The following is a 22,214-nucleotide window of genomic DNA, read 5'->3' as shown; positions in this document are numbered from 1 at the left end:
GAGTAATTCAAGACCCACCACGTGCTGCAGGCTGTACCAGGTCCAGAAATGGCCATTTGTTACAAGAAAAAGTGCCAGATAAGAACATTTGATCCAGGTTTTGTTGTTATTGTTTTGGGGGAAAGAATCTTTAGGATACCCACCACCACCAGACCTCTGGAGCAGAAACTGCTACTCCTAGTGTCTTATTTTGGCCAAAAGAGGATATCTGGAATGTTCCTGGAGACTGTGAATATGTTTCTGCTGGCCAGACTTCGCCCACCTTTCTCTAACAGAACAGGTTGCCAGTGTTACAGCATAGGGAATCTCCCAGAAATTTATTCTTTGTGGTTAGAAATAACTGACCAAAGCCAACCAAAAATGGCAGAACCCAGGGACTATATGTTTGGTGTGAAGATTGGAAGTAACAAGGTAACTAATATAACTGTACCTATAAATGATTGTTTTGGCTATAATATGTGTAAGGAGCTAACACGTTAAAAGTAACATAAGGAATAGGAACAAAATTGCTTTATTGGTAAAATTAGTAATGTTTAGTTACTTTCAAAAATTATATTTTAAGAGCATTCTAAGATATTTTAGAGGCATTGTAACAGTGGTGTTTTTTTAAATATCCAACCTTTCGTCAGATGCATTATCTACTGGAGGAGGAATGGAAGGATTTAATACTAGAGATGGGGACAAATATAAAAATGGATCAGTTTTTCTGACGAATATAGCCGATTCGTCATATATTCAACAATCTGTATTTGTAAAATTTTAAATCAGGACAAATATGGCTTGATGAATATTTCCTCGGTTTTATACGTTAATCTGTTCATATTTGTCTATATTCAAATATATTTGGGGGGCCTCTCTGAGCTTGCTGGTGCCAATTCAAAGATCTGGCCAATCAGGACAGAGATTCTGCATTGGCATGTCCGGCAGCCAATAGCACTGCTGAAAGGTGTATCTACTTTTACAGACGCTTCATATAAGCTTTTTCCATCCGGCCGTTCTCCACCTCTGTTTGTGCTCTCCGAAGTGAGAACAGTTGCTGCTCTCTGGCTTGCTAGTGATCTTGTGGTTTCGCTTTTGCAGCAGCAAAGCAAAGACTTATATTTTTCTTTTTCATCATCTTTCATCAATCATCATCACTTTACTGGAAATTTGGGGAGGGATTTCAAGTAGCTTAGGCTACTTCTTTGGAAGGGCTTAATTTCATTTCAAATTCAAATCAATCAAACCTTTTTTTCCTGGAGGCTTGTGTGTGTGTGTCATCCGGTGGAGGGGAACTGTCGTTGTCTGACTGTGGAATCTTTTTTCCTTTATATTAAGTTTTCAAAAGTTTATTTTAGAGAGGCTTGTGTGTCTCGTGAATTTGATGGGTGGCTGGATCCATCATTCCTTTTTCTTCCAAAACTTACTCTGTGTGTGTGTGTGTGTGTGTGTGTGTGTGTGTGTGTGTGTGTGTGTGTGTGTGTGTGTGTGTGTGTGTGTGTGTGTGTGTGTGTGTGTGTGTGTGTGTGTGTAGGTGTGTGTGTGTGTGTGTGTGTAGGTGTGTGTGTGTGTAGGTGGGAGGATTACTGTATTCAGTTTTCAATAGTTCATTTTAGAGAGGCTTGTGTCTCGGAATTTGGTGGGTGGCTGGATCCATCATTCCTTTTTCTTCCAAAACTTGTGTGTCTGTGTGTCTCTGAGACTTAGCTGGCAGGGCTTTTCTTTTTGGACTTTTTTTGGCTTCTCTGCCACACTGGGTTAGTAAAAGAATCACACCACCATCATTCTAAAAATAAAATTTACACACACTCTCTGTTTCCTTCCTCAATCTCCATTGCTTTATTTGTTTAGTTGGTTTGTTAGGAAGGCAGTAGAAAATGAAGGGATTTCTTCAGGGGCAGTCTAAGGGGAAGAAGGCTGCACAACCACCACATGCAGAACCACGTCTATGATAACCAGTGCCACTGTTCCTCCTCCGGTGGCCTTGCAGGCAGGCATGGAACCAATGCTTCCAGAGGTGCCAAAAGAACTGCTGCTGCTCTTCCTAGAGGAATCTGAGGAGCTACTGGTTTCTGAAGTTCCCCAGTCTGATTTGGAAGCAGTAATGGCAGGGCAGGCTTCACAGCTCCCCCCATCCCCAGAGTCATCTGTTCCCTCCTCCCAGACCAGCAGCAGCCCTGGGACACAGAGTTCTTCCCAGGCTAGCAGTCAGGGGCAGGCAGTGGGTCCTTGTTTGAGGAAACATGGCAGAGGGGCCATGTGGGATCATTTCATGGTGCTCTACAACTGACATGCTACAATACCTGCCTTGTGTTGGTGTGGAGGGTGTCAGACCCCGGGAATCTGTCCTCCACCGCCCTCCACCAACATCTGGAGGGGCACCACCCAAGACTCCTGTCCGTGGAAGGCACTTCATCCATTCGTCTGGGAGAGGGAAAAGAACAGCTCCAGGGGAGGCAGGAGGAGGTGCCTTCTTTCAAAAGGGCAGCCACAGGGGTTTCTGGGGCCGAGAGCATGAAGCAGGCTCCATGAAGTGGCACCCATTGGGTTCTGCCATGACCCTCAGCCGATGGTCAAAGGGCAAGGCATATCAGGTGGCCATTTGTCTTGTTGCAGAGATGATTGCCCTGCTTGGACTTCCACTGTCAGTCATGGAATCCCAAGCCTTCCAGCGGTTGGTGCAGTTTTTTTGTCCCCTCAGCCCCACCAGTCAGATCCCCTCCATTACTGGGATAGGAAACTAGTCTTATGGCTGGAGTTGTCCAATGCGGCCATGGACTTCCTTTCCATCCCCCCACCAGCATCCAGAGCAAACGCATGTTTTCCCATCTCAGAGACATACTCCGACCACAGTGCTCGCATTTAGATCCCGTTACTATGGAGAGACTGTAGTTCATCAAGGTGAACCTTCCCTTGCTGGGCTTCCTCTCAATGAACCCAAAGAGGTAGGTTTCCAATGACAGTCTCTCCCTTAACACATCGCCTGCCTGCCTGCGCCCGCCTGCCTACCCACTTGCCCACCCTCCAGTCCTCCTGAAAAAAAAGACCTGCCTACTGCCTGCCACCCTGTATATCTGCCCCTCTGTCAGAACTCCAGCTGCCTCCTCAGGCCAAGTTCCAACCAAGTTGTACCTGCCGGCCTGCCTGCTGGATCAGGTCAGACCAGCAGGCCGAGAACTGTTGAACTCCTGTTTGTCCATAGGATTTGCTGTGGGTGTAAAACAGATGAATTCACATTCTTTTACTGACCACATGATACAAAGGCCAATTGGAATGAGTCCAGCTGTTTCTGCTTCTGACACAGAGTGCTGTCCTCTGAAGATGCCGGCCACATAGACTGGCGAAACGTTAGGAAGAACAACCTTCAGAACACGGCCAAACAGCCCGAAAAACCCACAACAACTGGTTTTTCTTTTCTTTCTTTGCTGCTGAGGGCTTCTCCTTCTTTCAGTCTGGTACAGTTCAAACAGACTTTCCACCATGTTATCAGTTGCTTCATTCTCCAAAAGGATGGGGGCATGATTTCTGGTGACATACTAAGCTGAGTGTGATGTTTTGGACTTCAGGAACACTCGCCCCCATGATCTTTCTCCCTAGTCACCCTGAAATATATATTTTTTAAAAAAATTAAATAGAACTAATGAATTTAGCACTAGATCAACTTATCACTACATTGATGTACTAGTTTAGCATTAGATCACCTCTGCACAGACAAAAATGAAAATTAAAAAAGCAATATGAAATAGAAAGAATTCTGACAAACTACAATAGACTATTATGGAGATCTATGGAGTGTGTGGGTGTACATGTGTATGTACATTATGGAGAACTTTGGGAAACTCTCCCTTTTCCCTGGTGCTGTACAACACAACAGCCTACTGACTTTACAGTGAACCAGAAAAGGAGAGCCAGGGATCAGCAGAGGGCAGAATCAGAGGAAGGGGGCTGTAGGCTTTGGTGTGGATCAAACCACATCAGACTGAGAACCATTGTGGACACTGGCACAAAACAATCTGTAGTCTCTGTGTAATTACCTGTCCAAACAGAAGCATAAAATAGGCTGTAAATCAAGCCAGGGCAAAGCTGAATTGCTCTGATTTGGTTTGTCAGTGTAGTTGTAGCCTAAGTCTTCCTTTATTGATTCATTCTATTTCAGTTTAGATCTTCCTCATTCATACTACATTCTCTCTCTTTTTTAACATAAAATGCTATGTAAGCTGAAATACATTTGACAAAACCACTGTAGTTCTGGTGTTTTTACAAAGTTGTGGACTTGTAAGTCACAACTTTTTTTCCCCCTTGCCTTGTTTTGTTATACCTGCATTTGCTTCACTGATGTGCAAGAACATTTATTTTTCATTTTCTCTTTCAGAGTCTGGAGAAAAACTACATCAGCAGGCAATTCATCAGGTATTTTAACCATTTTATATATTTTTTTATTGCATAGTTTGTGAGATGTACAAATGTTTAGGAAGAAGTCCACTCATAAATATATAGGCAGATATTTGTTTATTTATCCACATCACTGACCTCATAAATAAAGAATACAAATATGAAATAACCCTCTCTAAAAAGCAAGGAGGAGGCGGGGAGGAGGAGAAGAAGGAGAGGAAGAAGAAGAAAACCTGGAAAAAAATAACATTGAGAATGAAAGCAAGTCATGCAGAAGCAATCCAAATCCAGCAATCTGTCTAATCCAAAGAAGGGACCAGGAGGGATCAAACAGTAGACCAGAAGGGGCCAAACTTAAGGAAGGAAGGATCAGCAGAGGTGGGACCAGAGGAAGAATGGAAAGAAGGGGCTATGGGCTGGAATGCGAATTGGATCACGTCCAATGTGAACAGCGAACCCCCGAATCAATCCACAGCCCTTGTGTGAACACTGACTGCGATTTCAAATGTAATATAAGTGGCCAATCAAACCCAGTGTATTCTTTTGTCTTGTGGCTGCCAGTGAATTTGGAGGATTACAACATCACTACAACTCAAAGAGTCCTTTATTTTCAGATTTATTTTTGTGTAGCTTTTCCCTAATAGATCCGTCCCCATCCTGGCTAGCTTTGATTTACAGTTAAGATCCAGAAGTGAATTATTTTAGGGCAATCACCTACATTTGGAGGTATTTTTAGCTACCCAAAGCCTAACTATTACCGAATTCTTTGATCCATCCCTACCACTACTTGGAACCATCTTTAATGTTCTCTCTAGAGAAAAACTGAGCTATCAAGATCATGAAGCAAGGTAACGACAAACAAACAAACAGAATGTTTTGCATAATGTAACTTTTGCCTGACAACATCCTTCCCTTTTTGGATCCTTCCCTCGTTTTGCTCCACGTCTGATGAGTGCTGCCTCCTTCCTGACTGATGAATTATTTCAGGGAGCTGGGAGGGCAGCAGTTTCAAGGCACTCCTGCTGTGTTTGTCAGTTGAACCTGGGGAGAGCTACCTGAGGCGCTGGCAAGAAACCCAGCTGATCTTGTTCCAGCCAAGAAAGAAAGTCACTCCTGTCATAGTGGCTCAGCATCTCCTGCTGTAAGTGCATGCTCTCCTTCTCAGGTAACTGCATTAGTGATCCCCTGGTCACTTTCTGTTACCTCTCCTCAATATCCTTAGGGATTACTTTGAGCTTTGGTCAGGGGTCCTAGGTGACTTGTTTGTTTAAATCAGTTTCTGGACAATAACCGTCTCCTGGATTTTTGTGCCTTCTTTCTCTTTTGTTCTGAATTGTTCTGCTTAAAACACAGTACAGTGTGATGTTATCACATCAGATTGTATCATATCATATTTGATATGTTTGCTGCACCCCCAGCTTATTTCAGATTCTTTTTTCTTGAAACATTGTCAATAACTGCATTAAAAGATTTCCTCTCTATCCCCAGGTTCAGCTCTCTCTGTGTGTTTTTTAAAAAATTTCCAGTCTCTAATCTATGAATATTCAACAAGCCAAAAGTACAATTGCTGCCACAGAAGCCTTCTGGCCACTGATAGGTTCCAGCATTTGGTTCAGGATTTTGTTTCGGCTGATGTTTGTATTCACTGGCCCAGGCCAAGCCCTAGACAGTTCTCCCTATAAAACTACATAAATTAAAAGCATTCTAAAACAAAAGTACCATGTACATTAGGGGGTAAGATCCAAAATTGCCCTTCTATGTAAGCTGTCCTCCAGTGATGAAATACTGTGAAATACTGCACACTGCAATGTTGAATATCAAAAGTGAAACTCAGTGCATACATGTGTTTCTCCTCAGGCAAGCAAAACAACAATAAGATATTATTGTTGTTCTGATGTGCTGTCAGTGTCATTTAAATCAGTGGTCCCCAACCTTTTTAACCTCATGGACCGGTTGGGTAAGGTGTGTGGAAAGAAGCAGGTGCTCTCGTGCGGGCACGTGCAAACTCATGCACATCCGCGAAGGAGCGGGAGAGTGCTTGTGCAGGCACGCACACTCATGTGCATGTGCAAAGGGGGGCGCTCAGGGGCACTCATGTGCATGCACAAAGGGGTAGGGGAGCACTCGCGTGGGCACAGGCATGCATGTGCAAAGGAGCTGTGCAGGGGGGAGTGCGGGTGGGTGGGAGGTCTGTCTCTGCGGCCTGATTCAGCTCAGGCCACGGACTGGCACCACCTGGCACCGGGGGTTGGGGACCTCTGATTTAAATTATCATTCATAGAGTTGCCATAAGTTGGAAGTACTGTAATATGAGATCACATAAAATCAGGTAAGAGTGACCTCCAAAATGTCCTGTCCTTAATAGCTCTGCTCAACTCTTGTAAACTCAAGGCTGTAGCTTCCTTTATTGAGAACACCCATGTCATATTTGGTCTTCATCTTATCTTGCTGCCTTCACGGATCCCCAGCATTATTATATTTTTCACCAAATCTTGTCTTCTTGTCCAAATGTATCCAAAGTAGGACAGCCTCAGTATCATTACTTTTGGTTATAGACAGACTTCAGGCTAGATTTGATCTAGCACCTACTTGTTTATCTCTCTGTCCATGGTGTTAGAAAAGCTTTATTTCACTACCACGTTTTGAACAAATTCATTCATTCATTCATTCATTCATTCATTCATTCATTCATTCATTATTTATTTATTTATTTATTTATTTATTTATTGGCTTTTTTTTTTACTGTCCAGCTCTCACAGTCATACATAGTAAATTAGAATGCAACAGCGTGGATGATCTGGGTCCTGCTCTCCAGTGACACATCCTGACACTTGGCAGTCTTTTCTAGCTGCCCTGCAGTGCTGCACTTATGCATGAATCAAAGTCCACAGTCCTTCAAAGTTTCAGTTTCTTTGCTGTCAGCATTGAAGTTGCATAGTTGCTCCGTAGTCATGATTTATGTCTTCTTAATGTTCATCTATAGTCATGGTTTGGCACTTGCTTTTTTCACCTTCACAAGAAAAGTATGGGGGGAAAGAGTTTGCTGAACTTTTCTCTAGCTGTGTTTTCGCTAATGCCAGGCACAAATGGCCCTTTGAAATTATGTACCCTACATGTAGCAGAGAAACTGGGAGTCCATTTCATCAAACTTTTGTGGAAGAAGGAGCAATTCTGGAGTAGTTTATCTGAGGTAGAGCTTCCGTCCACCCCATCCAGTGAAATAAGAATATTTGAAATTCTCATATGAGACATTTTCTGCACCACACATGTTTTTTTGCTTAGAAAAGTCTTTCCAAATACTTTTCACCTAGAAAGGAAAAATATACAGATGTTGCTATCTTTTTGCCCCAAAAGGGGAAAAAACATCTTGAGTAGGAAGAACAGCCAGGAGGGAAATATAAACAGACTCTTCATCTGCCATTCACCTATTGAAACTCACAGCCTCAGAAGTTGTTCTCACTTAAAACAAGGAAAACTATAGAGAAAAGATACACGCCGTTGCATGTACTATCTAGGCTTGGTGCCATTTGCAACAATAATCTGATTATCTATGTTAAGAATTCTAGTATTAAGAAGGTAGAAATCATCTTTAGAAACTATTTTAGTTAAAAAGAAAAGAAACAAGGTTGAAGAGAGGCACTTTGTAACTAAAACTCTTTGTAATCGTACACATGGCAACCTGATATTTCTTCATTTCAATTCTCGACTTACGAACGGCTCAACATACGAACGTTTCGACTTACGAACCACTCTCATAGGAATATATGGACTCGACTTACGAACTTAGATTCGAGTTACGAACTGTCTTTTTTTTCCTTTTTTTTAAAGCTAAGTCATCTTAGGTTAAAAGGAAAAAAGAAAAAATATCCCCCTCTAGTGGCAGAAGGCGGAATAGCAGCTTCCCATTGGTTTCTATGGACGAAAAGAGCAGATACGGATTAAATGGTTTTCAATGCATTCCTATGGGAAATGCAGATTCGACTTAAGAACTTTTCGACCTGAGAACTGCCTTCCAATACGGATTAAGTTCGTAAGTCAAGACCCCACTGTAATTCTTTATTTTTCAAAAAGCTCCATACACACTAAAATGACTGAACTTTAAAAGCTTTAAAAGTACATTTTATTTAGTTATTTTCAGCTTTTATGCAAGAGCAACCCATGGTCTAAGCCAAGGATGCACCTGGAATAACACTGTGAAACACTCTCACCAAACTCAAACCATGGATCTCCAGTACTTTTACATGTTAAATTTCACTCATTGGTACACTTCCATTTTCTCATGACAGAACTCTTTAGGCTTCTTTAGTCACTGTCTGGGCTCAGATGTAATGAAATTTAATTATATTAAAATAAATGAATAGTGTGTCTTTCAGTGGCAGTCACCATAGTTGTATAAGTTTAGCACTGAGTGATTTTTTTAAAAAATTTAATACTTATTATTTATTTGATGTTTCCTCTGAGACAAAGCAATGCAATGCAAAATATTGTTGTACCAGTTCATTTTTTTCTCTCATGAAGAAGTTGGGTTATATACATAACTTTGATAGATAACCCCCTCTGAACTTCCTCTGTTTTTACCAGGTCTTCAGAGTCAATTCTACAGAGGAACTTGAAAAAATAACAAAAAACTGGATCACTGCTGAGCATCTTGGCATATCAAACAAAGCTCTGAAAGACAGTACACATTCCCAGGAAGATGGCAGTCCTTTCCTAGGGATGCCAGCCTCCTTGATCCCTGGATTATCTGAAGAGCCTCAGAAGATTACATTGCTTCTTCAGCCATTAAAGCAAGTGGTTGTACCCCCAGCCATGAACAAGACTTTTATCAGTGACAATAGCTGGAAAACCATGGGTGAGACGCAAGAGAAGCGGAAATCTTTTCTCCAGAATTTCTGCCGAAAACATGTTGTTAGTGAAAACAGAGCCCAGATCCACCTTGTACGCATGGTGTCCAGGATATATGTGGAAGATAAACATAAACTCTTGTATTGTGAAGTCCCCAAGGCCGGCTGTTCCAACTGGAAAAGGGTTCTGATAGTTCTCAGTGGCCTTGCCAAGTCTGCAGCTAATATTACCCACAATGCTGTGCACTATGGAAAGCATCTGAAGAAATTAGACAGCTATGATTTAAAAGGCATCCACATGCGTTTAAAGACATACACCAAAGTTATATTTGTAAGGGATCCCATGGAAAGATTGGTATCTGCATTCAGAGATAAGTTTGAACATCCCAACAGCTACTACCATCCTGTATTTGGTAAGGCCATTATCAAGAAATACAGATTGAATGCAGGCAGAGAAGCATTGACAGCAGGCTCAGGAGTAACATTTAAAGAGTTTGTGAAATATTTACTTGACTCCCATCGGCCAGTAGGTATGGACACTCACTGGGAGCAGATCAATAAACTTTGCTATCCCTGTTTTATCAACTATGATTTCATTGGTAAATTTGAAACTTTGGAGGAAGACGCCAATTATTTTTTGAGACTAATAGGTGCACCAGAGGGACTGGTGTTTCCTAATTTTAAAGACAGGCATGCCACCGACAAAAGAACAAATTCAGAAGTGGTTCAACAGTATTTAGCAGAGATTCCTGACAAAGAGAGGCAACAGACATATGACTTTTATTATCTGGATTATTTGATGTTTAACTATACTGTACCATATGCACAGCCCTAATCTAGTTTAATGCTCAAGCAATTTTATCATTTAGCTTTTCAGTAGTAAAAACATGACTTTTTAAATGGAGATGTTTTGAGTCACTGAAGTTTCCATAAGCTAAAGTGACATCAGCTAGCACAAGTTACAGCAATAATGGAAAAGAAAAATTAATTGCACTGGAATGTTTGGAGAAAAAAAATCCTGTTATATTAGACAGTTTTAGAGACTACTATATATATATAATGTGAATGACTTTAAATCAGGCATTTAAATCATAATGATTTGAAAAATCTCCACATTAGCATGATATTATTGCAACTATTCATCTGCCATGTATCATGAATGTATTTTGTACCTTCTGGGGAATATCAGTTAAATGCCAGCTTTTTCAACAAATTTACACACTGTTCATTAAGCATTTGTTGTAGCTGGAAGTGTCAGATAGATCCCAAATCTGCACAGAAAAAAATGGCTTTATCCAATGTTTGTATTCACATGGAATCTTGTTAGAAATGCAGCTATTGCATCAAGTACCCACTGGGGAACATGGACAATATAATTCACTATCACCCATCACTCACCCTGAATCTGTGGTGGGCAAAATGCAGCCCATGGTATATATGCAGTCCCACTCTTGGGGCCTCCACCATGCTCCCCCCCCCCAGCTTCTTCTGTCTGAGTATGTATGGAAACTTCACCAGGCCTGAGTAGGGTGAGGGAGTACAAATGCTGAAGTGACTTTGCTCAGCAAAAAAAAAAGGGGGGGGGAGGGAGTCAGGGTATTCAGAAGAGGTTGTCAGCTCTATCTTAGTCTTATAAGGTTTGGAGGCGCTGGGAGTAGAGTAGCCTTGTGAGGTATGGTGCAATGTGTGCACACCCCCTAGAAGTATGGCATCTCCCCATCCTTTCCCTAGTTGATTAGTGCTGTTGCTGGTTTCCTTGTAATTTCCATGTCCAGTTTTCACATCATGCAAACTGGTCCAGGGACCATTTTACACATATGGTTCCCCACCTATTTATAGATAGACATATGGGATTCTCATTCCACAGGTACATCTCCCTTACCTGCCTATTAATTAATTGTAATTGTTAAAAATAATACAGAATTGGCTCCAGCTTAAAGGCTTTCAAGTTCTTGAACTGCACCACACAAGCTCTAGCCACAGACCTCACAATCTGAAATTGCCTTAAACTGTGCTGTGCATCATGTTGCTGTGCCCTGCCTCACCTTAAGTGAAATCTGAAACTGGAGATCTGTTCATTTGTTTAGGTATTTATAGTCTATCATTCCAAGTCAAAGAGTAGATGCATTAGGAACAACTCATATTCAGAAATGCATGCATGGTGCTATCTTTGAAGACTCTTTCGAATCTTTGTTTGTTCCTAAATGCAGCATGTGCCAGCAAGACAGTGTCAATCCAGAAGCATGAACTAAAAAGCCAGGCTAACCTCACCTTACCCTTCACTCCTCCCAATTCTTCACATGTAGAAAGCTAAATCTTAAGAAGAAAACCATCTCTAGCCATAGGGGACTCCCATGTGAACTGGAAGGCCTGAAAAATCTGCTCATGTGTTTAGATTTATCCTTTTATTAAAATCTTAAATAGGAATAATGTCCGGGGGCATTTGCGCATCAGATCCTCTAAAGTCTGTCTACAACAGTTGCATGGGTGAACAATCTGTTTCAGGGCACAGTTCAAAATTCTGGTTTCCCAATTTTAAAGTTCTAGATGCTGACAATCTAGAATACTTAGGGGTTTGTTGGTTTTGATCTTGGATGGCAAGAAACAGGTTTCATCTAGACAAGCAATACATACCAGGAGAACATGTAGTAAAACAGCCATGGTAATTGATTTCTGTTTGGATGAGATTTGGGAAACGATAACAAACCTAGACAGCATCTTAAAAAGCAGAGACATCACCTTGCCAACAAAATTTTGCATTAGTCAAAGCTATAGTTTTTCCAGTAGCTTTTTTGTATATATACATACCGCCTATCTAGCCGGTTAAGACCACTCTAGGCGGCTTACAAAAACAACTAGCAATATATATAAAAACAATACTACATAGAAACAGAACTTTCAACAAAATAGGACAAAAAGTGGGAAAGGAGAGGAAGGGGAGGTCAAGAGTTGACTGAGGGGAAGGCCTGCCAGAACATCAGTGTAGCGATGAATGGAAGTGAGAGCTGGACCATAAAGAAGGCTGACCGGTGAAGAATTGATGCTATTGAATTGTGGTGTTGGAGGAGTCTTTTGAAAGTCCCCTGGACTGCAAAGAGAACAAACCTATCCATTCTGAAGGAAATCAACCCTGAGGGCTCACTGGAAAGACAGATGCTGAAGCTGAGGCTTTAATACTTTGGCCATCTCATGAGAAGAGAAGACTCCCTGGAAAAGACGATGTTGGATAAGTGTGAGGGCAAGAGGAGAAGGGGACAACAGAGGACGAGATGGTTGGGATGGCTTGATTGTTGAGAAAATTGCACTCTAATATCATTGAACATATTAGAGTGCAATGAGCTCCATATTCCATTAGGAGGCTGAGTGTAAAACTAGATCACTGCAGCAAAGCATAAGGTGATGTTACATATTGCTTTTCATGCCTGTGTCAAGAACGTGCCATTAGGAGAAACGTGTCTTAAGGATAAGGACAAAGCTCTACCAGCCACCTGCCAATGTGTATTCAGGAAAGCACTGTTTGTCTTTTGTTTATTTGAACTTTACAGAAAGGAATTTACAACTCATCAAGTCTTCTTAGCCTGGTAAGAACCCAAGAAGAAGCTTTCATGGTTACAAGATACAAGAACTTCAAGAATTGTTCCCTGATAGGTTCCCAAGAATTCTTCTCTTGCTGAGGTTCATCCTTGGTGTTGCCTTTGGATACATGTTGATGGTAATATCTGCCTGAAGAAAACCCAGTGCTCTTATCTACTACATGAATGGCTACTAGTCTTCCTGAAGCACACCATTTTTAAGTTTCCAGTTGTTTGCACTTCTTCTTGTCCTTTTCTTAGACAGAAGAAACATACAAGGATACATTTTGGCACTGATGCTGCAAATAAAGGCAGTTTACAAAACATTATGTTCTGTTCTGGGAAGCTGTATTTTTTCCTCCTGTTGTTCCTTCTTTGTACTTCTCCTTCATCTGTTGACTTCCTCTGCTTCCAGCCCCTTCTTTGTTCTCCACAGAGTTACCAGCAAGTTCAAGTCACTTTCTCGCTCAACTGGATGCAGAACTGCATAGCTAATGTTCAGGAACAATAGAGCCTAAAAGCACAATGGAGTCTACAAATATCCAATTCTTATGACTATATATTGTTTTACTGTTTTAAAAAATGTAAAATACCAAAGAAAAACACTACATTGCATAGTTGTTGAGATAGTCAAATTGAGTTGAAGTTCAGTAATTATCACATGTTAATATTAAAAATCCCTAAAAACTAGAATAATCACAAATTTAAGACATAATGGCTTATGTGCCAACAAGTCATCTCTAACTTAAGCAACCCAGTTAGGGCTTCCAAAGTACACAAGATATTGAACTGCTGGCTAGCTCAGTGGTTTAGTTATCTGGCTGTGGGGCCAGAAGTTAGGAGTTCAATTCTCCACTGTGCCTCCTTGCCAGCGGCTTGACTTACCATAGGTGATCCATATGGTCCCTTCCAGTTCTGCCGTTCTAAGGTTATTATTTTATGAGTAGTTTTACCACTTTACACAGCCAAGGAGGGATGTAAGCCCAGGTCTCCTGAGTGTTAGTATAATATTCTATCCATTACACTATACTGGTTCTCTAAGTAAGTATATTTTGAATTATTTTAATATATTTCATAAGGTGATGTGTTAATGTAAAACATTAATGTTACATTGTAGTCCAAATAGCTTGTGATCTACTCCTTTGGTCAAAATGAGGGCAGCCCCTGAATCGGAAGGAGAAACATTTATGCCAGAGCTTTGGCATATTTTTTGGACTATAGCTCCCATATTTCCCCAGCCAGCATGACCATGGACTTACTGGCTGGCGTGTCCTAGGAGCTGTAATCCGGAAAAGTAACTCTGATTCCAAACTCTGATTTATGTTGATAATTACTAAGGATATGCTCAGCAGAAACTTTTGTTTCTGTTTAGTTTGTTTTCTTGGGAGGAGTGTGTGGAGGCAACACAATCTTCTGTTTTTTTGTGTTTGTGTATCCTGGCATTCAGCACAAAAGAGGGTGTCTCTTTCAGGTAATTTCATTTTGTTTTTCCCCATTTGGCAGTGGGGAGGTCAAAGGAGAGAGGGAGGAAAATGCAGGGTTGGCTGAGCAAGGAGGCCCCTGGCAGCAGTAGCACAGGCAAAGGGAGGGAGGCAAAAGAGAGAGTGGGCAGCCTATGAGTCGGAATATCTGTGGCTGGGACCTCCATGGACTGGATGAAAGCGATAAATGGAGTGAATGCAGTATAAACATGGAAGACCTGTGTTATTGTCAGTTGTTCAAAGGAATGATTAATATTTCTGAGGCTCTCTTTTGGAACACAAGAAGATGAAAATGAATGTAAATGCCTCTTCCACATTGTTTTTTTTCATTTATCCTAACCCAAATGTCCTATCCCTAATGATTACATCACACACAAGTCTTGGCAAAGACATCTGAGGAAGTAGTGTTTCTTCCTGTCCTCCAAAATCTTATGATCTATACAGTCACTGATCACATGACACAGAAAGCCATCTTCCCTTGTTCATATCAGAGTGTTGCATAATATGAAAGACAGGTAAAATTGAAAAAAGCAATAAAACGTAAGTGAGGGATTGCAACATGGCTTTATGATGCTGCATTGTTGTGGGTGAGCAGATTTCACGTCTATAATGTGGGAAAGGGGATTTTTGCAGCTGTTCTCTGAAGCTTGCAAACCACCTCTGTTTTCATTTGACTCCAGCTGCTACACATTAAGAGCTTTCATTCTTGTAACAACATATGAGAGAACAATTCTGTGTGCAAACTTTTAAGACTACAAAATCTATGTTGCATTGCAATGACTGTGACAGCAAGTAAATTACAATATCTAGAAAAATGTCCATTTTAATCTAAAGCCAGAATTTGAGAACTCTGAGTGAATAACACACAGCCAGATGCTGATTTCCATTATAGAAATAAAGCTTATCAATAAATACTAATATATGCATTTGGCATCTAGAATTGCCTGTATTCGTTGTTACCTGCAAAATGAATGAATGCTTTCTGTCTCTAGGAAGACAAAACCAGTGATGAGAGCAAATTACTTTTCTGAAGAGCCCCATGACTGCTTAGCAATAAAGGCCCCTCCTGAGCTGTTTAGCTGTGGGAGTTGAAAGTGGCTGCAGGCCACATCACTTTTGTGCACATAGACTGCAGAAGTTGGATGGACCCAAATAGCCTGTGTGAAGCTTTTGAAGGCATGCATTTAAGCCGAGACAAATAACTGCACTGGTTGGTACTGCCAAGCCAATTTTGAATTCATGGCACAGAAGGGTCAGACTTAAGAGGAGACACTTCTCTATAAACATTCACATGCAGAAGCATAACGTGAGAAGCAGGCATCTCTATTTTTGGTGGATCATCCCCCCATCCCCCGCACAGTGTTCCTTTTGCCAAAGGAAACAAGCTCTCCCAGGGCAAGCGTACTAGATGCTCACTGCTTTCTTTCTGCCAAAGCTGTGCCGCCAAGCTGTGTGGAATCATGCTGAATGAGAAAAGCTGGGGTACTTCTCATGTAAAACCGGCAGTACTAGGACTTTCCATTCTGTTCCCCTTTATTATGCCTACAAGTGCCTTGGCTCAGGAGCAAAACCGCTAGGCTCAAACAATGGTGAAACTTCACATAAAGTTCTTTTCCTTTAGTTGGAGATTGTGAAAAATGCAGGCATTTCCAGACCTTTGGAACTGCTCCGTCTTTTCAGTGTCTTAGCCACCATCACTTATTGAGGGGCCATAAAGCCATATTAAAAGAACAGTAACATTTTTACTGCCATGCAAAAGGCTGCTGAGAAGGGATAGGCCATTTACTTGTTTTCTTAGTTGTTGCTTCAGTTTTTGCATTCCGTACAAAGTGAATCTAAATACATGTTTTTCACCAGTGTGGTTAGAGAGTTTCTGCATACATTCTACATGAGTATGTCTCATAGAATCATAGACTAATTGAGTTGGAAGGCGTCTATAAGGGCTTGAAGTCCAATCCCCCTGTGCAATTCAGGAATCCAAATCAAGATCTCACAGGTAGTTGTCCAATTTTCTCTTGAATGCCTCCAGCGTTGGAGCTCTCACTGCCTCCTGAGGTAACTGGTTCCTTGTTGTACTGGTTCCTTGTTGAGATGGGGAGACAGATGGCATTTTTCTATCATACATATCCACATGGATTATATTATCAAATGCAATGTTTCATTTTGCCTCCGGAGTCCAGATCTTTCTATCCCTCTCATCAATTCACTTCTTCCATTGCGTGACATTATACAACCAGTATCCGGTTCACTCTGAACCTGCGTGGAACAGTGGGTTCTCTGCAAGATTCTTCTTTTATGCTGCTTGCACAATGGGGGATTCACAAATCCCTTCCACTGGCATAAAGCCCTGTTGTTTGCTATGGGGCAATCTCCAGTTTCTAGATCATCAAGCTGGAGATTGCCAGTGCAAAAGTGAAGCTCTCCGGGTGCACAATTGTTACATATTTGCAAAGAGGATTCTGTTCTGTTTCTTATGCATCCTTTCCCTTCCATTACTTTATCAACCTAGACTCTCCTTGCCATGATCCCATCCAACTGCCCAGAGTATATTTCTGTTGACAACTCCTGTAGGGCTGGTCTTGGAGGTTCTTGAGATGAAGGAAAGAATAAAGGAATAGGGGTGTGTGGAAAGTTTGGCATTTATCAATGGTGGCTACTGTTTGCTATGATAAACTACTGCTTAATGAAACTGACTATAGAAACCACAGTAGAAGCTTGGTTGCTCTTCTTCGGAGTAGCCCTCATAGCAGCACAGTGCTTAGCTATCACTCCACGGAAACATGATGGTGACAGATAGAAAGTACTCTAGCCATTTCATTCAAGAAAGTGAACATGTAGGCATGATCCATGGAAAAAGGAACAGAGACATTCAGGAGGACGAAGGGTGCTTCCTAAAAGAAACATAGATTGTAGAATTTTGGATTATACTGGAGGTTTGAACCTGCCCCCTTCTTTTTCTTTATTTATCTTCAAAGCGATGTCAGAACCGTGGTTCAGCAGCACTGCACCACACCTAAATCACAGATTTCCAGGCAGACACATATGTACTCACAGACACATCTGGGAGTTTGTGTGGATCATGCCCTCCCATTTTGAGAAGTGAGTGTTTGACAATACTCACTTTGTATCCTCTGGCAAGGGGGTATGCACTGAATGAAACATAACCACTGGTGAGTATTATTATTATTATTATTATTATTATTATTATTATTATTATTATTATTATTATTATTATTATTATTATTATTATTATTATTATTATTATTATTATTATTATTATTATTATGTAATTACATTATTCTTGGTATCATTGATACTGTAGGCAGAGGTGTTCTGTGCACTGGGAAGAGAAGATAGGAGGAAAATTAGAAGTGTTGTTACTTGAATGGCCAGACATCCTGCTACAAGATGGGGAAAGAATTGGAAAAAGTGGCTGTGGCAGAAAGGAGATGAGCATCCTTGGTCATGTTGCTACAGCATACATCACCAGAAACCCAGGACCGTATGTCCATCTGTCCATTGCATGTATATAACCCCTTTGGGCTATTCAGTTCAGTGGCTGTGGAAATCCTTAAAAACGGAGTGTGGCTGTAAAGTTTAGAGAGAACATGGGAAAAAGGAATGAGTTTCAAGAATTAGTCTCTTATCACATTCCTTTAGAATTTAATAGAAAAGAATTTAAGACAATCGACATCTACGGAGCAGCAGAAAGACAAATCCTTGCAGTGATTGCATGTATTTGTACATGTCCTTGAATTTTATTTGAGGGCCTTGAGGATTTTTTCCCTCTGGAATGACTTTCTTTGAGACCTACAAGGGAGAAACCTTGTAGACTAGAACTGCCTTGAGACGTATTTCCTGACATATTTCGATTAGAGACTCTTTGGGGCTCTGTTTTCTGCAGGGTGTCTGCTCAGGGGGCTCCATTTACTTGCTTTGGTGCCTTGTGCAGATGTAGAACTTATAGACTATTATACTGTGTTGTATCATATTGAATTGTATTTCCAGTAGAATCCAATTTGGGCTGTATTGTTGTTGCTATGGTCCTTATTATCCAATTTAAATTTTGAAATATTTGCAAAGTTTATTGTGTTTGCAGTGGTCATTTGGAAAACAGCCCCACAGAACAAAGAGAACAGTACCCACAAAGTGAGGGAAATGTTGAGCAAAATGCCACAGCACAATTTGGTTTCCCTTTTCTTTCTTTTTTAGAGAAGGAAAAATCTCCAAGAGGCACTGAAACCCAAGAGGAAACAGTTTCTCATTTGAACAGTTGAAAGTAATCCAAAAAGACCAGGCCAATACAGTGCTTTTGGACGTCTGGTTTACTGCTGTGGCGATTGAGACTAAGGATGCCACAACTGAACACACAATGTTATAATTATGAATTGAGACTCCATAATTGCTCCTACATTCCGAATCATTTTCATCTCAAATTTTTTCATCACATGATCCTTGACTGCAGATAGCCCAATACCCAAAGTTAAAAAAAATTTTAAAAGGTCCCAACGGTAAAGAAAAAAGTGTCAGAGGATTTCAGAAAAATTGTGACTTTGGCTGTCATTTTACCTGTTAGTTTGACTATCCTGTTACAGACTCAGTGGCCAATATCCTGTTGCTTAGTACAGTAAGTGACTACTAGAGCAGCTCCATTGACCCAACTGAACTTACAGAAGAGTTGACTCACCAGATTCTCATTGATTCCAGTGGCCTTTTCTAATTGTGATTTACTACACTGAAACAACAGGATTTAAGCATATAAATAAAAATAAATAAATTTGACCATCATAATTGATGCCACCTTGGGTCCTTTTTAAGGAGAAAGGCAGGATAAAAATATTTTAAATAAATTACATTAAATTAAATAAAATAATCATTTGTAAGTAAAGTTTCAAAAAACTATCTGAGTGGAAGGCCCTTCAGGAAGCAAGCCATTCCCCCCCTACTTTTCTACCCAATCACAGAACTCTGAATTATCCAGAAGCCTTTCCTAAAGGTGTTTAGGAAAGTTTTTGTTGTTTAGTCGTTAAGTCGTGTCTGACTCTTCATGACCCCATGAACCAGAGCACGCCAGGCCCTCCTGTCTTCCACTGCCTCCTGGAGTTGGGTCAAATTCATGTTGGTAGCTTTGATGACACTGTCCATCCATCTCGTCCTCTGTTGTCCCCTTCTCCTCTTGCCTTCACACTTTCCTAACATCAGGGTCTTTTCCAGAGAGTTTTCTCTTCTCATGAGATGGCCAAAGTACTGGAGCCTCAGCTTCAGGATCTGTCCTTCCAGTGAGCACTCAGGGTTGATTTCCTTTAGAATTGATAGGTTTGTTTTCCTTTCAGTCCAGGGGACTCTCAAGAGTCTCCTCCAGCATCACAATTCAAAAGCATCAATTCTTCGGCGGTCAGCCTTCTTTATGGTCCAGCTCCTACTTCCATACATCACTACTGGAAAAACCATAGCTTTGACTAGTTGGACGTTTGTCTGCAAGGTGAGGTCTCTGCTTTTTAAGATGCTGTTTAAGTTTGTCATCACTTTCCTCCCAAGAAGCACGCGTCTTTTAATTTTGTGGCTGCTGTCACCATCTGTAGTGGTAATGGAGGCCAAGAAAGTAAAATCTGTCACTGCCTCCATATCTTCCTCTTCTATTTGCCAGGAGATGATGGGGCCAGTGGCCATGATCTTGGATGTTGAGCTTCAGACCATTATTTGCGCTCTTCTCTTTCATTTATTTATTTATTTATTTATTTATTTATTTATTTATTTATTTATTTATTTATTTATTTATTTATTTATTTATTTGATTTATATCTCGCCCATCTGGTCTGGTCGACCACCCACATTAAGAGATTTTTTTAATTCCTCCTCACTTTCTGCCATCAGAGTGGTATCATCTACATATCTGAGGTTGTTGATATTTCTTCTGGCAATCTTAATTCCAGTTTGGGATTCATCCAGTCTAGCCTGTCGCATGACGTATTCTGCATATAAGTTAAATAAGCAGGGAGACAATATACAGCCTTGTCGTACTTCTTTCCCAACTTTTAACCAATCAGTTGTTCCATATCCAGTTCTAACTGTTGCTTCCTGTCCCACATATAGATTTCTCAGGAGGTAGATAAGGTGGTCAAGCACTGCCATTTATTTAAGGACTTGCCATAGTTTGCTGTGGTCCACACAGTCAAAGGTTTTTGCATAGTCAATGAAGCAGAAGTAGATGTTTTTCTGGAACTCTCTGGCTTTTCCATAATCCAGCGCATGTTAGCAATTTAGTCTCTATTTCCTCTGCCCCTTTGAAATCCAGCTTGTACTTCTGGGAGTTCTCGGTCCACATATGCTGAAGCCTACCTTGTAAGATTTTGAGCATAACCTTGCAGGTGTGTGAAATGAGTGCAATTGTGTGGTAGTTGGAGCATACTTTGGCACTGCCCTTCTTTGGGCTTGGGATGCAGACTGATCTTTTCCAGTCCTCTGGCCACTGCTCAGTTTTCCAAACTTGCTGGCATATTGCGTGTAGCACCTTAACAGCATCATCTTTTAAGATTTTAAATAGTTCAACTGCAATGCCATCACCTCCACTGGCCTTGTTATTAACTTTCCCTATCTCCCTTACATTTTGTTTCCCTTCTCTTCTCTGCTATTTGTAAGGCCTCGTTGGACAGCCACTTTGCTTTCTTGCATTTCCTTTTCTTTGGGATGGTTTTTGTTGCTGCCTCCTGTACAATGTTATGAGTCTCCATCCATAGTGCTTCAGGCAGTCTGTCCACCAAATCTGGTTCCTTGAATCTGTTCCTCACTTCCACTGTGTATTCATAAGGGATGTGGTTTAGATTATACCTGACTAACCCAGTGGTTTTTCCTACTTTCTTCAGTTTAAGCTTCAGTTTTGCTGTAAGAAGATGATGATCAGTCAGCTCTGACTGTATATTCTCCATCTTTGGCTGCAGAGAACATAATCAGATTTTGGTATTGCCCATCTGGAGATATCCCTGTGTAGAGTCACCTCTTGTGTTGTTCGAAAAGGTGCTTGTTATGACCAGCTTATTCTCTTGACAGAATTCTGTTAGCCTTTGCCCTACTTCATTTTGAACTCCAAGGCCAAACTTGTCTGTTATTCCTTTTATTTCTTGACTCCCTACTTTAGCATTCCAATCCCCTATAATGAGAACGTCTTTCTTTCGTGTCAGTTCTAGATTGTGTTGTAAGTCTTCATAGAATTGGTCAACTTCCGACTCTTCAGCATTGGTGGTTGGTGCATACACTTGGATTACTGTGATGTTGAAAGGTCTGCCTTGGATTTATATTGAAATCAATCTGTCATTTTTGAGATTGTATCCCAGTACAGCTTTTCCCACTCTTTTGTTGATTATGAGGGCTACTCCATTTCTTCTACAGGATTCTTGCCCACAGTAGTAGATATAATAATCATCTGAATTGAGTTCACCCATTCCCATCGATTTTAGTTCACTGACGCCCAGGATGTCAATGTTTATTCTTCCCATCTAACGTTTGACCACATCCAGCTTCCCAAGCTTCATAGATCTTCATTACAGGTTCCTATGCAGTATTTTTCTTTGCAGCATCAGACTTTCCTTTCACTTCCAGGTGCATCCGCAGCTGAGCATCCTTTTGGCTTTGGCCCAACCATTTCAGTAGTTCTGGAGCTACTTGTACTTGTCCTCTGCTCTTCCTCAGTAGCATGTTGGATGCCTTCCGACCTGAAGGGCTCATCTTCCAGTGTCATATCTTTTAGCCTTTTGTTTCGGTCCATGGAGTTTTCTTGGCAAAGGTAATGGAGTGGCTTGCCAGTTCCTGCTCCAGGTGGATCGCGTTTAGTGAGAACTCTCCACTATGACCTGTCCGTCTTGGTTGTCCCTACATGGCATAGCCCATAGCTTCTCTGAATTACTCAAGCCCCTTCGCCATGACAAGGCAGCAATCCGTGAAGGGGTTCA

General features: G+C 41.1%; 1 protein-coding gene and 1 long non-coding RNA gene across 4 annotated transcripts in view; one reads left to right on the top strand and one right to left on the bottom strand.

Annotated features, from left to right (window-relative positions):
- The window catches only part of CHST9 (carbohydrate sulfotransferase 9), a 79,621-nt gene extending 68,467 nt beyond the window's left edge, over nucleotides 1-11,154 (top strand). For all 3 annotated transcript variants that reach the window (XM_072998881.2, XM_072998882.2, XM_078392635.1), the window contains 2 exons: nucleotides 4,352-4,389; nucleotides 8,953-11,154. In XM_072998881.2, the coding sequence (XP_072854982.2) occupies nucleotides 4,352-4,389; nucleotides 8,953-10,050 (1,136 nt within the window). In that variant the 3' untranslated portion in view covers nucleotides 10,051-11,154. The remainder of the gene's footprint in view (nucleotides 1-4,351; nucleotides 4,390-8,952) is intronic.
- LOC140706917 (uncharacterized) overlaps nucleotides 1-22,214 on the bottom strand; it is a 52,223-nt gene that overhangs the window by 17,904 nt on the left and 12,105 nt on the right. The window lies entirely within an intron of this gene.

The sequence above is a fragment of the Pogona vitticeps genome, chromosome 4 (genome assembly GCF_051106095.1).
Source record: "Pogona vitticeps strain Pit_001003342236 chromosome 4, PviZW2.1, whole genome shotgun sequence".
NCBI lineage: Eukaryota > Metazoa > Chordata > Lepidosauria > Squamata > Agamidae > Pogona > Pogona vitticeps.
Note: the sequence above shows the minus strand (reverse complement) of the source record. Positions and strands in the feature narration are given on the sequence as shown.